General features: G+C 33.2%; 1 protein-coding gene across 11 annotated transcripts in view; it reads right to left on the bottom strand.

The window, feature by feature from the left end:
* Positions 1 to 19257, bottom strand: part of Dmd (dystrophin) — a 2205817-nt gene that overhangs the window by 669322 nt on the left and 1517238 nt on the right. For all 11 annotated transcript variants that reach the window (XM_058572890.1, XM_046425263.2, XM_046425265.2 and 8 more), the window contains one exon: positions 4299 to 4531. In XM_058572890.1, coding sequence (XP_058428873.1) covers positions 4299 to 4531 — 233 coding nt within the window. The remainder of the gene's footprint in view (positions 1 to 4298; positions 4532 to 19257) is intronic.

The following is a 19257-nucleotide window of genomic DNA, read 5'->3' as shown; positions in this document are numbered from 1 at the left end:
TTATTATTTAAAGATTAATATTGATTTTTCGTATTTTCATTTTTATTGGTACTTTTTAGTTATATATAACATTAGGATTCATTTTGGCATAATCACAAAGACACATAATATAATTTGTTCTGATTCAGTCCCCAGTAAAATCTCAAAAATTATAGGTGTAATTTTAATTTCCATGTTTTGCTTAATTTGCTTAGTATAAATTATTATCTAGAAATTATGGCAGCTCCCATTTTTTAAAAAAAGAAATTTAATTTTAATAACTTATGCTAAAGACAACAGAAGCTTTTTACCAGGTATGTGATTTTAAAATTTAACATCTCAAGCTACTGCAAGGCTAGCATATGCAACTGTTTGTCCTTATATTTTTTCTGGGGTCAATATTTCAATTACTGCATGACTAAGGTGTGATCTGAACTTCATACATTCAAATCTAACTTCTTGAGTCATGAAATATCTTGTTATATCGTGTCACCTAACTTCTGAGGCTTTGCAGTTACAATTAGAATCCCCAAGTTCTAATCTGTTAAAAATGTAATCTCCTTATCATATTTCATTCATATTATCCATCAACAATCTACATTTATTGAGAGCCAATTACTGAATGTGTAAAGGTCAAGAAATTATATTTGGAGTACTAATGTATAAATGGTCTTTATTTTGTGACTCCAGGTTACAAAGTTGAAGTAGTTAAAGCTGTTGTTTAGACTATGATAATTACTGCCTGAAAATCATTTTTTTCTGTCCTTTATCCTTGTTCATTGCCTGAATTCAGTGTTCATTGGCTGCTCAGCATCCTTTCTCTCTTTTACTGTCAACAGATCCCAAATTCTTTTAGCTGAGGGAGGGGAGATCATCTCTCCTTCATTGTAAGGGACTTCGAAAGAAGGCTTTAAATAAAGGTTCTCTGATTTTCTCTAGCTAAGAGATGGGTGGGACCAAAGCAAGGTCAACTGGATTCTCTCATTTAGGCTTTAAATTTTGAACATAGTTACACAGGATGAAGAAAAGGGAGTATCATAAAGAGACTCAACTAGTTTTTGCTAATTAGGTACCTAGGCATGTTCAGATCTTCATCTAAGCCTTGTTCCATTGCCTTCATGCTAATTCTAGTAAATTCACTTTCTGATGATATAATCAAAGAATGATTTGTTATTTGCATCCAGACAAATTGATAGACAACTGAAATTTTTACACTGGATGATTTTACTTTACTGTTTAAAATTCTTTAAGGGTGGCCACTGCCTATAGGCCATCAACAAATCTCCTCAGTCTGGCAAGTATCCCCGTCAGTTAGCTCCCCTTCTCTCAACTTCAGCCATATGGAATCACAATTCTTGTTATGTAATGTTTTTCCTTACCTCAGTTAAAAGTACAGTCTGTTTCCTAGATTGCCTTTCTCATCTCATCTAGTTGGTTAATTCTAACTTATTCTTTTAATTTTGGGCTTATGCTTTGTCAGCAAGTTATGTCATTGTTCTCTCCTCAGGTTTAATTTTCTCTGAAACAAGTGCCTAGATCACCACCAAATATACCAGAGAAGTAAAAAACAAAACCCAAAATAATATGTTTAAGGATCAGGCCTCTGATTCAGTTCAGTTCCAATCACTGTCACTTTCCTCCTTGACCTTGGGTAGGTAGGCTTTTAAACTTCAATGTGCCTTACAGTATTGTTGTGAGCATTAAGGAATAGATAAGATGTACTTAGATTGGTGATTGACATGTAATGAGTGCTAAATATTTTGTAGCTATCTCTAAAATTTATCTTTATAGCATTATTATTGTTTTTCTCCCTTTCAACATTATACCTGCGCATTCTTATCTTGTACAATTTTGTATTTCCTGAGTATATAGTAGCAGATCAATAAAAGTTTGCTAAAGGAATATATGAATAAACAGGTGTAAATAGAATTTCTACACTATACAAATAACTTTTGGGATATTAACTCATTTCTCACATATCAAACATTAGAGGCAGGATTGTTTTATTTAAACTTTTACTCAAAGGAACTATTTATTTATTTATGATATAATAAAATGCCCCCTAAACTTACCTCTCCTTCTTGTTTCATTCCATACACTACATTTCTTTAATAATCAATTAGGACCATTTCATTGACTATTTAGTGATTAAACTATAAAAGGCAAAAACTGACAATGTCTTCATAAATTACTTTTCAATGCAAAAGAAGGAAGCAGCAGAAGTATAGTATCCTTACTATTTAGCAAGGTAAGGGAAATTGGAAATATATGTTAATAAAAATTAATATAAACATATTCATATATATGAATGTATATTTACAAATATAAACTTAATTTTCATATTATACATATATAATTTATAAATCTTAATTTTTCCCTGCCCCAGGTATGGCTCTTCAACACTTCTAAGCTAATTTCATGCCTATATTTAAAGATAATCTCTGTGAAGGACACCAAATTAATAGTACTTTCCAAAAAAGACAAATTTATTAGAGAACTTTGAAGACTACTGAACATGACAATGGCTTCTATAAAGGCTAGGCTCATGAACCCATCACAAGGGAGTGTGTACTTTCTCACTTTAATATCAAGGGGGTTGTACAGGAGGTCATAATATCAATGGTGGAATAGGGTGCTGATATGGAAATCAGCTGTCAGTTCCATATTATTATGTCACATACAGTTTGTATAATACAAATACCCTGAGTGGGAAGATTTCCAGAGTTTTCTATGAAACTTAATATTGATCACTAACATTTTCTGAACACTCACAGTAAGCAATGCAAAATATTTTTTTTTCGTGCACTACTTAATTTAATTCTCATGGTAACCTATGAGGCAGACAGTATAATTATCCATATTTATCAGAATGATAAATTCATGTTTAGGGAGGTTGAACAACTCATCCAAAGTCACACAGCTATAGTAGTAGAGTCAAGCTTTAAATACTATAATATATTGCCTCCTATGATAAATAATACTCATGGAAGTATTAGTAAAATGATATCATGAAATAATGTAGCTCTTGTTTCTGCATCTATCAGCACATTTCAATATAAAATTTTCAGCATAATGTCTGATATAGACCATAGACACAAATATATATATATATATATATATACATATACATATACATATACATATATATACATACACACACACACACACATACACACACTAAATAGTCACTACAGGTATAGTTATTATAGGCACTGTATGTAGTAAGTAAGAACCCACATTTAGGAATCAAACAGACTTGGATTTGAATACTTGCTCTGCTACCTAATAGGAGGGTGACATCTATGAATCTTTTTTTTTCTTAAAAAATATGGCTATGAACACTTGTTAAAAAGCAGTAGTAGAGGGGCTGGGGTTGTGGCTCAGTAGTCCAGCACTTGCCTAGCTTGTGTGAGGCACTGGGTTCCATCTTTAGCACCACAAAGATATTACCCGCACTGTCTACCCTGTTCCTTGTTTTCAAAAGGCAATTATTTAACACTTGAATACCTCCACAATTGATTATTTCTTTTGAAATGTTTGAAAGCTTTTAAAAGTGATGTGACTATGGTGTCTGAAACTTTCAAAATTACTTTTTCATCCATTCAGAAATATAGAAGATACCAATTATAATTTTTTTACCTAGATAAACCACATTTATATCAACATATTTATAGGTTTCTAGTAGATGTCATAATTTTACCAAATGGATTCCAATGAAACTGATAAGTGAAATATTGTATTAAAAACATGTTGATTTGAATATGGCAGGGCAGAAATACCAATATTGAGATCTAGGTTATTTTTAAACATTTTATTGCTTGTTAGTTTTCTTTTTTATTTATAATTAACTTCCAATTTTCCTTATTATTTAAAGAGGCAAACTGGCACAGACAACTTAGAATAGTAGATAACAAACAAGTCCCAGATTATTATGTTTGATTCTGTGATACATAATGGGTACAAAGTTCCAAAACAGTTTAAATGTAAACAGTTTGATGAAGCTGATTATTCCGTATCAAATAGATTTTAAAAATACCACTTGTTTGTTAAATTTAACTAAGCCAACTATACTTGAAGGCATATGCTTTTTTCCCTTATATTTTCCTCCTTTTAATTCATGATTACTACAGTTAATTGCCTTAACTCATACCCTTGCTCATACTTGGGCTGAACAGAGTGGAGAGAGTAGTGTGCTTGCTGATAGAGAAAGAGCTGTCTAAAGACTTGGTGGGAAATGGTCTAGGAGAGTGGTATGGCTAGTGGAAAAATCTGTAATTTAAGGAAAACCTTCTGCCAGCTTTTATATTTGTAACTCATACCTTCTGCTTGATGATCATCTCCTTGATGTCTTCAAGATCACCGACCATCACCCTTTGTGATTTTATCACTCGATCAAGCAGAGAAAGCCATTCAGTAAGTTCTGTCCAAGCCCGGTTGAAATCTGCCAGAGCAGGAACTTCCAACAGCAATGAAGATGGCATTTCTAGTTTGGAGATAGCAGTTTCCTTGGTAACCACAGGTTGTGTCACTAGAGTAACAGTCTGACTAGGAGCTAAATTTTTTTTTGAGAAAAGAATAAAAAGAAAATTAGAAACACAAGCTAAAGAGTGAATTTAAGTAACAATTAATTTTAATTAAAAGGCAACAATTTGATATTATTATTTATGACATATTTGTTTATAACAATGTGAATACTTCATAAAATAATACATCATAGGAAATTCAAATAAAATATCAATTCAAAGAAAATATCAATACATATTTAATAATCTTTCAAAATGATAAAACTATTCTCATGCTTGGACAAATAGTTTGATTTAAATAATACTTCTCAATAACAATTATATAGACTGGGAAATTGGTGAACAAATGTATTCAGACATTTCCAGGTGAATAAGATTTACCTATATTTTTTTCATTCAGAGAAAAAAAAAGGAAAAACAAAGGACTGAATAAAATCTTATTTTAGACTTATAATTTCCTTTATAACTAGTCAATTACTTTGGAGAAAGACCCTAGGGAAATCAAATTCAATGAAATGTTCTTGTTTTAGCTCTGTATTTTATTCTGGGAACAGTTAATCTTATGTTTTTCTTTTCTTCTAGATTGGTAATAAAGTGACTAGCAGTGAAGAAAAACCAAAGTACATTATTTTTTGGAAAATAAGAGCTAGTGAAGTTTTTCTATTTGTACAGGAAACACTGCTTTAAGGTCAGTAAGAAATCTTAGTATTAATAGTGTTGAACACTGCAGTGTAAGATAGTACACATGGTAATGGTTAAGATCTAACTTCTTGGGGTAAAAAGACCTGGGAAAGAATCCTGCTCTCTGCCTAGGAACTCTAGGATGTTGGCTAAGTTATCTAATCTAAGCTTCAGGTTTTCTTCTGGGTAGAGGAGGAATAATAACGGTAATGTCACAGAAGCAGTTGTATGGATTCAATTACTAATACAAGCAATGAACATACAATGATACCAGAAAGAGAACATCATCATTACAACAACAGTATTAGTACAGTGCCTGATATTAGTAGGTAATCAATAATGCTGTTACTATTTTTATAAACACCTGATTAATAACAAACAAACAAGCAAAAACACTCCACAGAGGAACATGGTGATAAAGGATGGTGATAAAGGATGGTAACCTGGATTACTGGGGAAAGAGTCAGAGGACTTTGTGGAGCCCTGTTTTGACTGAAGTGGGTTGAACTTGGCTCATGTGAAATGATACTAAATAACAACACACTAAATAACTAACACACAGCTGTGTTATAGGAGGAGAGTGGTGGAAAGGAGGAATGGTATCCACTTGATAACCAATGACCTCAAGAGTTTAATATAACTAGGAGTCCAGCAATGAACAAATATCAGATTATGTAGTTCATAAGGGGAGTTTTCAGGGAAAACTGCAAAAGACATCTCAGTAGGAGACCTTGGAGGCATGGACAAGGGAATTATACCAGCAACACGAAACAAATGTGCCATTTTGTACTGGATTTTCATTCTGAGGTAGTCATATATTAAATTTTATGTTTGAATTATAGTTTAGATTTTTTTGGTAACAGGGATTTAACCCAGGGGCATTAACCACTGAGTGATACCCCCAGGTCTTTTTAGCTTTTGAGACAGGGTCATGCTAAGTTGCTTAGGCCCTCACTAACTTGCTGAGACTGGCCTCAAACTTCTGATTCTCCTGCCTCAGCCTCCTAAACTTTTGGGACTACAGGTGCACACTACCATGCCTAGACCATTTGGACTTTTAAGATTGTCTATTCATTTGTCAGGCATGGTGGCACATGCCTATAATCCCAGCAGCTCAGGTGGCTGATACAGGAAGCCTCAGAAAATTAGTGAGGTTGTAAGCTACCTAGTGAAACCCTGTCTCAAAATAAGTGAGTGGTTAAGCGTCCTTGGGTTCAATCCAAAATTGTCTCTTCACTAGAGAAGATGAGATGTATGGAGGAATGTTTTTTGTCTCTTGAACTTCTTAGAGACACCAAATCTTGTATAGATGGAAGAACTAATCTTGAACAAGGCAGAAAGAAAAGTGTTTGAGATGTCGAAATCAAAATCCAATGTCAAAAATTTATGATTGAAATAAAATAATACTGAGGAGATAAAGAAGAAGTTTTATTTCTTGATGCTATCTCATATCTCTGAGGCTCTTTCTAGAAAGAAAATGAAATATAATATAAAGCAGAAGTAGCATTTTGTGAAATACATTCCAGGGGAACTGTACACAGGAGCAAACAAGGTCTAGAAACCTTAAAAGGCTTTCCAGCAGAGGAGCTGAATCCCTGGAAAGAACGCATTGGGTAGGTCTGAAAAGAGAAATATTAAAATATCACCATAGGAACTCACTGCAGAACACTAGGCTCACTGAAAAACAGGACAAATTATTCCTAAGTAGATATACAATGAATACTCAGCCAATATTCAGCAGATTGGGAATATTTCAAGGTTATGTGAAGTATCCTACAGTACTTCATGTTTCTTTGGAGCTTCACTTATTGAAAATTGGACTTTCAAATGGAAAGAGGAAGAGAGACTTTTTTCTTCTCTAGACTTACATCAGACCAACAAAGAAGTACTTAATGAAGTGGAAATTATCATGTCATCTTAAGTTTTAATATAGTAAAGGATGAGATTGCAAAGAATGTTCAGACTTCAATGAGCAGACTACTGTTTTCTGGAAAGTACTTTTGGAAAAAAATGTTTATTGAAAAGATAGTCCAGGGATTAAGATTTGAAAAGGGAAAACGATTCAAGACAATTAAAACATTTTAAGGAGGGACTAGGAATAATAATAACATAAAATTCTCCACTGAGGAAAAGGAACAAATATCTATCATCTATTTAAATTTCTCTATATATTTATTTACTTATTGGTTCTTTTTAGTTATACATGACAGTAGAATCCATTTTGACGTAATTATACAAGCATGGAATGTATCTTGTTCTAATTAAGTCCTTAGTACCTCTCCTTCTACTTCCCTCCCCCACTCCCTGCTCGCTTCCCTCAATTGATCTTTCTGCCATTTACCTATAGTTGTTATTTTTTTAAAAAATTATTTTCTTGTGGATGTACATAATATAGCAGATAGATTGAGAAGTCATGCAATAAAACTATCTCTGCACCAGTCATTCATTTCTGGTCTCTATTGCCATGTGAGAACATCTTAATCCCATGGAAATGGAGGGGGAACCATTCTTTTACGCACTGCTCTATTCCTTGCATTTCATTCAGGTCCTATATAGTAGGTGCCTGTTGATGTCCTCCAAATAAATGAATGAAACCTTTTTTAAAAAAATCTATACAAAAAGGTTTTTAGTAAACTTAGAAGACTTCTATCTACAGTGAATCCTGAAAGTTATTATATAAGAATTATTTCTTGAAGGTTAGAACATAGAACATGTATGTCTAGGCTATTGCTATTTGGGCCATTTTAGTTATTTTTAGAAGAAGAAAATAATATAGGAAGAGGCACTGTTTGAAAAACATAATGGGGGCTCAAGTATTTAATAGAACAAATAAAACTAGTTAATCCTTCTCATCATGTCCCACTTTTCTGTAAAAGCAGGACAGAACCCTGGATCAGGAAGCACAATGCCAAACAGACTTTCAAGTCCAGATAGGTGGATAAATATTTGCTCTGCCATGTCTTAGCTGTGTAACTTTAGGCTGGTTATTTAACTGTTCCGAACCTTCATTTACTTCTCTGTATAATAATTATTACAATAGTACTTTCTTCATGAACAGCAGTTTTTACCATTTCTTAGATATACAACCTTGGATAAATAATCTTTCCTGAGATTGAAGACCTCTTTTGGTAAGGGATTCCAGCATTCTTGCTAAATTGAATACTTCAGATCCTCAGTCTTAACCTATGTAACAGTACGTTAGCAGTGAGAACAGTACTGATCTCATGGAATTGTTTGAGGGATTTTATGATGTCATACATGTAACTTACATTCTAGTATCGTTATGATAGTAGGTATACCATGTAGGGATTTTTTTCTTCTCCATTTTTCCTTTGCTGCTCTTTCAATGTTTATTGACTCCTCATTATCTCCATTCTCACATTTCAGCTTCATATCCCTCCATTCTCCACAGGTTCCCTCATGCCTCAATTTCTATTCTGCATTCTCCAATTAGCAAAGGCCAATTCACACTTTTGTGTATTTTTGTATATTCTCTATGCTTTTTGAAAGCTTTTCTCTCCCTTTTCTGAGAATCATTTCCTATTCAAATCCCAACTCTAAATTTCTGTGCATTTTGGAGGACCATAAGTGTGTAACTATAAAGACACCATCAGGAATAGAATTACAATATTCTTTTGGGTTGTAAACACTTTAAATTTTTTAACATTTTCTTACATAAATATATTCATCACTAGGAAAAAAAAATGTTTTACACCACTATTAGATTTTAGGGTTGGTTGGTTGGTTTGTGGTTGAAATAAATTTTATTGTATACATTTAAGGTACAAACATGATGTCAAGGGAATATATATATATATATATATATATATATATATATTGCATAAAATATATGTGGAAAAAATAAATGGATAGAGTATATAGATAGTATCATAGTGAAGCAAATTAGCATATTCAGCATTTCATATAGTTATCCATTTTTTTTGTTGCAAGAGCAGCTAAAATCTACTCATTTGGCATGGATCCCATATATAGTACAATTTAATTACCTAATAGTCCTCATGTTGTGTATTCTATTTCTAGATTAATACATAGATCCTACATATCGGCTACTTTGTATATTTTGACTTATATCTTCCATTTCTCCTATCCCTACTCTGGTATTCACTATTGTGTTTTATTCTCTATTTCTGGATAGTACATTTTTTAAAGATCCCACACGAGCATATGTAATAATTTTCTTTCTGTGTTTAGCTTATTTCACTTAGTATAATGTCCTTCAGTTTTATCAAAGTTGTGGTGAATGACAAGACCATAATCTGCTTTAGGGGTGAATAATAAATATCTCATTGCATGTCTGTATCTTGCATATCTGTTTGCATATCTGTTTCTTTGTTCATTTGGTCAATGATGGGCACCTAAGATATTTACATTTTGGGACTATTATGAATAATACAACACTAAGCATATGAGTGTAAATTTTATTATGAGATACTGATTTCATTTTCCTTGATTATATACTCAGTAGTGTGATTGCCGGATCATGTAGTGGTTTTGAGGAACCTCTATGTTTCCTTTGTTGTGCAGAAACTTTCTAGTTTGATGTAGTCTCATTCATTTTTACTTTCCTGGCCTGAACTTTGATGTAATATCCAAAAATTCATTGCCAAAACCAACATCTAGGAACTTTCTCCCTATGCTCTCTTCTAGAAGTTTTATAGTTTCTGGTCTTATATTTAGGCTGTTTATCCACTTGAGTTGATTTTTGTATACTATATATGGTAAGGTTCTAATTTCATGGTTTGAATGTGAAACTTCCATTTAACTAGCACTATTTACAAAAGAGACTATTCTTTCCCCCATGTTTCTTTATTTTATATGGGTCTAGAGACTAGCTGATAGTAACTGAAAGCTGAATTCTAAATTCAGAAACCTTGGTTCTCAAGCAGTAATTTTATAACATAAAATAGAAAGAGGTTGCTCTCCACCTACTTTACACATTTTATTAGGGCCATTTCTGTTTATAACAACACTATTTAATGTTTTATTTTTTTCTGAAAAACCCTTTGCCTTGAGATCTATACGTGTGTGTGTGTGTGTGTGTGTGTATTCATTCCAAGCAAAACATTTCAAAGGCGAAACTTTTAGGTTCTTAGAACATTGATCTTATTTTATTATGCATACCATATTGACTCACATTACATTTCTAGATAATTTTAATATAAATAACATGAGGTCCTTTCATTTCCTCTATGTCATTTTACTAGAAACATATAAATCATTTCAGCAGGTATGAAATGGACTGGAAGATCTGTTAAGGGGGTAGAGTGAGTGAATTTACAAAATCTGAGTAATATATTCTTGACTATAAGGGTCAGGGAGGGATTTGTGGTTATTCCAAAGGGGTTTTCTATTAACTCTATACCTTAAAATATAGAGGATTTTTGAGAGTGCTTGAACTTGTAATGCTGTTCAAGTAAGAAGTTAAATTACATAAACTAGTACACAGAATTTTCAATAGGATGTTCTGGGATCAGTCTCCAATTCCCCTCCCTAAGAAGCATGGGAAATGGTCTCCTCACCAACCATCAGTCGTATTTTTGTCCTTGCCACATTTAATCCTCCCTTCTAGTCTGATCAGCTTGGTTGGACATCTATCTCTCGTCTTTGGCCCATGTCTAGGGTCACAAGGAATTGGTGCTGGGATTGGCTGTTTCAGATATCAATTTCTCTAACCCCTGTGGAAATAAAGTGTATTCTTTTTAAGTTCATTGGAGGAAGTGTCTCTTCCTGCATGGGATCCTAACAAAAAATAGTCTTTCTCATGTCATGCCATTAAATGTTACTCCTTCTAGGAATAGACATTGATGTCCTTCTTGCTCAATCACCTAATGCCAAAACCATGTGTACAATGATACATACAATCAAGCCAGCTAGATAGATGTATGTATGTATGTATATATATATATATATATATATATATATATATATATATATATATATAGAGAGAGAGAGAGAGAGAGAGAGAGAGAGAACAACAGAGAGAGAGATAATGCAAGAGAGCTTGCTTGAATAGTCTGATTATTAATGATTTTAGCATACTCATGAATTTGTTAGAAAATGAAGATGTCTACCAAAATTGTGGTTTTCCATCCACAGTTAAACAGAAAGTCAAGCTCAAAAGACATAAAATGAATTAACTTTGTCACATCAGAATAGTAGCATGAATAACTGTAGGTGAAATATACTATTGCAAACCACGGCTTTTCTCTGAATATTTTGTTAATTAAAAGGTGTTGGCTTTAGGAAGGAACCCTTGTTTTTTCAAAAGTGTTTGAAGAACATTTCTCTAGTCTAAAATTTTAATTGGTTTCAGGGGTACATGATTAGTCAGACTAACAGCTTTACTTAGAGTTTTAAAGAAGCTACTAAATCTTTAAAACACACACACATACAATGTGTATGACACATTTCCTTTGAAGCAGTCACACACAGTTTTTCTGTAATTCACAGGTCTCCTTTGGTTGAAAAGAATACAAGAAGCACATATTCTATTCCTAGCTTTGTTTTATGAATCTGGGTAACTTTTGTTGTCTTTTTTACTTTTATATATAAAAAATAAGCCAACTTACTAAATGAAAAATGATTGACTCACATTAAATATTATATGAGGTAATATCAAAAAGTGCTACTGAATATTTCTTTCTCTTCACTATTTTATGTCAACAGAAGACAGCAAAGATATATGTGGTTAAATGTCATTACTGTTTATTACTATAGGGCATAGGAGAGATAGTTACTTCCATTTCATCAATAGATAAAATAACAGTAAGCAACATTTGGGGGTATATTCTTTCTGAATATTTGAAAGAATGGCATGTGGCTTAATGAAATATGTAAAAGTATTGTTATCAAAACTGGAAATCATGTCTAGATTCTAAGACAGATGAGCTCTTGTATGCAGGAGAGGAAGAATCTCACTTTTTCCCTCTAAATATTTGTAGTCTATACGTGTATGTTGAAAAATTAGAAACAAATGTTATGAACACATATTTATTTGGTCACCATTTTTCCATCACTCTAAAAAGTAAATAAATCATACTAAACTATCATCAATTGACATTTTAGCATAATAAGGGCTTATGCTCTACATGAACAAGGCCTAAAGAACTAGAACTCAAGGAATCATGATAATATTTCTGGAGTATAAAGAAACATTGTTTTTTTTTTCTTTTTTTTGTTCTCATTTTCTTTCTTTTTTTATTGGTTGTTCAAAACATTACAAAGCTCTTGACATATCATATTTCATACATTAGATTCAAGTTGGTTATGAACTCCCAATTTTACCCCAAATACAGATTGCAGAATCACATTGGTTACAAACTTTTTACATAATGCCCTATTAGTAACTGTTGTATTCTGCTACCTTTCCTATCCTCTACTATCCCCCTTCCCCTCCCCTCCCATCTTCTCTCTCTACCCCATCTACTGTAATTCATTTCTCTCCTTGTTTATTTTCCCATTCCCCTCACAACCTCTTATACGTAATTTTGTATAACAATGAGGGTCTGCCTCCATTACCATGCAATTTCCCTTTTCTCTCCCTTTCCCTCCCACCTCATGTATCTGTTAAATGTTAATCTTTTCTCCCTGCTCTTCCTCCCTGCTCTGTTCTTAGTTGCTCTCATTATATCAAAGAAGACATTTGGTATTTGTTTTTTAGGGATTGGCTAGCTTCACTAAGCATAATCTGCTCTAGTGCCATCCATTCCCCTGCAAATTCCATGATTTTGTCATTTTTTAGTGCTGCGTAATACTCCATGGTGTATAAATGCCACATTTTTTTAATCCATTCATCTATTGAAGGGCATCTGGGTTGGTTCCACAGTCTAGAAATTGTGAATTGTGCTGCTATGAACATCGATGTAGCAGTATCCCTGTAGTACGCTCTTTTAAGGTCTTCAGGGAAGAGTCCGAGAAGGGCAATAGCTGGGTCAAATGGTGGTTCCATTCCCAGCTTTCCCAGGAATCTCCATACTGCTTTCCAAATTGGCCGCACCAGTTTGCAGTCCCACCAGCAATGTACAAGAGTAACCTTTTCCCCACATCCTCTCCAGCACTTGTTGTTGTTTGACTTCATAATGGCTGCCAATATTACTGGAGTGAGATGGTATCTTAGGGTGGTTTTGATTTGCATTTCTCTGACTGCTAGAGATGGTGAGCATTTTTTCATGTACTTGTTGATTGATTGTATGTCCTCCTCTGAGAAGTGTCTATTCAGGTATTTGGCCCATTTGTTGCTTGGGTTATTTGTTTTCTTATTGTTTAATTTTTTGAGTTCTTTGTATACTCTGGATATTAGGGCTCTATCTGAAGTGTGAGGAGTAAAAATTTGTTCCCGTGATGTAGGCTCCCTATTTACCTCTCTTATTGTTTCTCTTGCTGAGAAAAAACTTTTCAGTTTAAGTAAGTCCCATTTGTTGATTCTTGTTATTAACTTTTGTGCTATGGGTGTCCTATTAAGGAAATTGGAGCCCGACCCCACAATATGTAGATCGGAGCCAACTTTTTCTTCTATCAGACGGCGCATCTCTGATTTGATATCAAGCTCCTGGATCCATTTTGAGTTAACTTTTGTGCATGGCGAGAGAAAGGGATTCAGTTTCATTTTGTTGCATATGGATTTCCAGTTTTCCCAGCACCATTTGTTGAAGATGCTATCCTTCCTCCATTGCATGCTTTTAGCCCCTTTATCAAATATAAGATAGTTGTAGTTTTGTGGATTGGTTTCTGTGTCCTCTATTCTGTACCATTGGTCCACCCGCCTGTTTTGGTACCAGTACCATGCTGTTTTTGTTACTATTGCTCTGTAGTATAGTTTGAAGTCTGGTATCGCTATACCGCCTGATTCACACTTCCTGCTTAGCATTGTTTTTGCTATTCTGGGTCTTTTATTTTTCCATATGAATTTCATGATTGCTTTATCTATTTCTACAAGAAATGCCGTTGGGATTTTGATTGGCATTGCATTAAACCTATAGAGAACTTTTGGTAATATCGCCATTTTGATGATGTTAGTTCTGCCTATCCATGAACAGGGTATATTTTTCCATCTTCTAAGATCTTCTTCTACTTCTCTTTTTAGGGTTTTGTAGTTTTCATTGTATAAATCTTTCACCTCTTTTGTTAGGTTGATTCCCAAGTATTCTATTTTTTTGAGGATAGTGTGAATGGAGTGTTTTTCCTCATTTCCATTTCAGAAGTTTTGTCACTGATATACAGAAATGCCTTTGATTTATGCGTGTTGATTTTATATCCTGCCACTTTGCTGAATTCATTCATTAGCTCTAATAGTTTCTTTGTAGACCCCTTTGGGTCTGCTAGGTATAGAATCATGTATTCTGAAAATAGTGATAATTTATGTTCTTCTTTTCCTATTTTTATGCCTTTAATTTCTTTTGTCTGTCTAATTGCTCTGGCCAGTGTTTCGATAACTATATTGAATATACATGGAAACAATGTAATTTTAAAGTTTAGTGATGCTACCTATCTCACTTTTTAAATTGATACTTTCCTTCTTCTTAGCAATGTAATGTAAATAAAATATTTATTGTACTTAGAAGGAAGAGAGTTTGCAACCAATACTACCATAGCCACCATCATTTATTCAGAGATACCTTTGTGCTAGGCAAGATTCTTACCAACCCTCAGAATAAATATTAACATCCTCATTTTATCAAAAGGCAAAGTTACTTCTGTTAGAGCTCATATTAACAAGTGACAAATACTAAACTAGTGTGGTTAACTACTATACATATTCCAAAAAATTATCTGATCATCAGGAATATTCCTTACATGTTCCACTTAATATGCAAGAATTATTAGCCACTCAAATATTTGACTCCATGAGTTATAAGTTTTTAGCATATTGTACTGAAAAATATGTCTAACATTATTTCTAATTTGGGAGAGAATATCACTTGATCTATACCTAAAATATGGATTATAATAATTGAGTGCAGTGTGCTTCTTTCCACAACTTAAATATTATTCTTGAGAAATGTCTTCAATCTGACATCAAACATCCATCCTTCCTTCACTAATTTGAAGAAACAACCCTTCCATTTTCCTTTTTACATTTCCATCTTCTAAGTGAATTACGATATCCTATAACTCACACTATATGAATTCATCCTACATAAAGTGAAAATAAGTGTTTCTCAACTTCAGCACTACTGACATTTTGGTCTTGATAATTCTTTGTTCTGAGTAGTTATCCTGCTCATTGTAGGATAAGTATTATTTTTGAGTATTTATGGTTAGAGCACCTCTCAATTTTGACAACCAAAAATGTCTCTAAACATTACCAAATGCCCTGAAATGATAAAAGTTGCTCCTGATTGAGAATTAATTAATTAAAAGGGATTTTAATTTATTTTTTTCCACCTTAATGTCTATGCTATATTCATTTTAGTGTTTGTTCTAGATATTCTTTATACCTACCCAAATTTGTGCTTTCTTTTTTCTCAGAAGGCTAGAGTAAGAGAAAGGAAGTGCTTCTCTAACCCACATGATATTGAGCAGGCACTGAAGAAACAGTAAAATAGCAAACCTATTACCATCAGGGGATACTAATAATATTACAGAGGAAATATCTTGGTGATAAAATGATAGCATCTCTGATAGAGAATAAATATGTATAGATTCTTTCTCTCCCTGTACTTAAGACCTTATAATGAGGTAGTGCAGATACTCTCATTAAGATATATAGTATTCAGGGCTGGGGTTGTAGCTCAGTGGTAGAACACTTGCCTAGCATGTGTGAGGCATTGAGTTCGATCCTCAGCACCACATAAAAATAAATAAATAAAAATAAAGGTACTGTGTCCATATACAACTAAAAATATTGTTTAAAATATATATATATAGGGGCTGGGGTTGTGGCTCAGTGGAGAGCACTTGCCTATCACATGTGAGGCACTGCATTCTATCCATAGTACCACACAAGAGTAAATAAATAAAGGTATTTTTTTTTTTTAAAAAAGATCTATAGTATACATCTCCACATCTTGAATATTGATAGGCCTACTGACTTGTTTTGTTCAAGGACATATTAGCAAACATGAAAGCAGCATGAAACAATGTTTAAGTTTTGGGCTATGCTTGGAACTCTTCTACCAATATGTGAAGTATGCTGATCTACTGAACAATGACAAGTGACCCTGCCATCCATGTTATATCAGGCAATAACTAACAAGTATTAGACACAGGAGTGAGGCCATCACTTACCAACTGAACATGAATATATGAAATAGTTTATATCAGGAAAACTACTACCCAGATGAGCCCATCTCTAAAAAGATTGAAAAAATCAGGCACTAGATGAATGGTTCTTATTTTAAGCCACAACATTTGGGGTATCTTGTTACACAGCAATAGATAACTGATACAGCATTCATTTTTATTCATTAAACACTTGCATCCAAAATAGAATCTAAGATGCCTCTCCCATTGCCACAGGGAAAAGATGCTGATCCAGTAAAGAGAACACTGCTGAAAAAGAATCTCCTAGTTAAAGTGTTAAAGATATAGAATGCGAGATTCACACAGTCATTCCAATTATGCCTATAATCAGGCTGTCAGCATTTTTCAGTATATTTGAAGAAACCAATACCTCAGTAAGTGCACTTAGAATTTTGCTTAGGAACAGTGTACAGAGTGTAATAATAATACCAAGAAGTAGAAAGTCTATTGCAGAAGTTAAGGGGAGAAAACTAGGTGAAACTAGAATAAAGACCATGTTATTGATGGGGGGTCACTGCCAAATCTAAAAGTGATATTAGGATAAAATCCATACAACCAGTTGAGATTAAGCAGCTAAAGGATAGTGTACACTTTTCATTATACAAAGTGCACTGCTATTCTTCCAAAATTTTTAGCACTTTAAAAAATACCAGGATTAAAGAATTTATTCTGGTTTTCATTTGTTTGCATTTCATAGAGTTGATTCCACTTAAGTATTACAGAGAATATTCTGCAGGTTGAACATGTACAAAATGATGTATGCATATTTTCCAAAAATTCAGCCTGAGTCTTCCATTTAGAATCTTATCATAGTTTCAATCTAGGGATTCATTAGGCGGAATAAAGACAGAAGACCCATTAGCTGCAATGTAAATGAAGCTGTATTAAATAGTATAAAAATGTAGATTCTTTGGGACTAAATTGATAATAATATTTGTACAGAAATTTGAACAGCATAAGATAATTTATTAGTCACTTTCTCTATTGGCTCATCATTATACCACTCTGGTATGGACAGGATGAACATCATTACTACCAATTTGTAGAACAGGAAAAAATTTGTATAAATTAAAATATTTTCCTAAGATTACCATCTAGTAAATTAGATAAATCTTCTGATAAATCTGTACTTTAAAAGGAAAGGCTCTGAGGTGAGTTATCTATAAGGAATTAATGACAAACAACCTTATTTAAAAATGGGCAAATAACTTGAGTAGACATTTCTCTAAAGAGGATATATAAACAGCCAAAAAATTCTCAAAAGGTACTTAACCTCACTAAATATCAGAGAAATCAAAATCAAAATCACAGTGAAATGTTACCTCTCACCCATTACCATGTAACCTAAAGGAATAAAACCCCATAAAATAGCAAATGTTGGTGAGGATATGGAAAATTTGAACCCCTGTGCACTGCTATGGAGTAAAGTATTGAGTTTCCTCAGAGCATTATAAATAGAATTATCATATGATCCAACAATCCTACTTTTGGTTATATATTTCAAAGAATTGAAAACAGGATCTTGACGAGGTAGGTACATACTCATATTCATTGTAGCATTATTCACAATTTCCATGAAACTGAAGTAATAAAAACATTAATTGATGGCTAAATGTATAAAAATGTGATCTATACATACAATGTAATATTATTTACCTTTAAAAAGAAGGAACTCCTTTCATATGCTACAACATGAGTGCACCTTGAACACATTGTAAGAAAGGAAATAAACCAATCACAAAAAGACAAATACAACATGATTTCACTTATATAGGGTATTTAAAATAGTAAAACTCTTAGAAAGTAAAATGGTAATTGCTGAATGGATGTTGGTAAATTTTATATCATGTGTTTTGAACAATAATTAAAGAAAGAAAAAGAGGGAAAGGAGAATTCATGGATGACACAAAGTGTTAGCTTCTTTCACTCCTTTCTGGGTTAAGAAGATTTAAAAGAGATCCCTGAATCCCATAATCTCATTCTCTAAATCACAATGGTTCTGATACATTAAAGCCCATTGAAAAATGACCAATTTATTTCATGTTTTTGCCACTAATTTGTATCTTTTCCCAAACTTGTGGGGTAGGAAGAATATGCTAATACCTCCCTAGTGAATACTGTGGTCTCTGTTGAGATCCTCTCCTGGAGTTTATGGATCACACCCAGATTAAAAGAATAATGACTATTGGAGGATCATAGCTACATCTCTCTCTGAGACCTGCACTTGGTTAGTGCAGGGACACAAGGTTCAGCTCACTTGCCTCAATTTGGGAACATTTTTAAAGAATCATACTCATTCCATGGCTCCCTGTCAGACTGGCAGAAGCCTCACTAGTAATGGTGGTATTGGTCAGTCTTTCCATCTGCCCAGTACTGACTCCCTCACATCCTTATAGGTAAATCTTTACAGAGTACTTCCCAATAAACATATGTACAACTTATCTCAGACACTGTTTCTAAAACACCATTCCTTTGGTCTATTTTTATAAAATTGTTTCCAGAAATTCAATCCTAGAATATTATTACTTAAAGTTAATTATTTATTGGTATAAATATTATATAATTCAATATTTAATTGAATGGCCTGGAAACTTTCAGAAAAATATGCAGAAGATTGGTGGCATATTTGTTGTTTCAGCAATTATAAAGCAGTTTTATAGTCCTTGATTATACATCTGTTTCAATTCCTCATCTGAGTTGCTCTTTCTTAAGTGAAATCTAAACATATCCTGTAACTAAAATGCCAAAGAGTTTGACAAATCTAAATACTGAAGTCTTGAACTCTGTCTCCATAATGATATTGGAAATGCAA

The sequence above is a fragment of the Marmota monax genome, unplaced genomic scaffold (assembly GCF_021218885.2).
Source record: "Marmota monax isolate L192 unplaced genomic scaffold, Marmota_monax_Labrador192_F-V1.1 WCK01_AAM20220418_F8-fsc00075, whole genome shotgun sequence".
Classification (NCBI taxonomy): domain Eukaryota; kingdom Metazoa; phylum Chordata; class Mammalia; order Rodentia; family Sciuridae; genus Marmota; species Marmota monax.
Note: the sequence above shows the minus strand (reverse complement) of the source record. Positions and strands in the feature narration are given on the sequence as shown.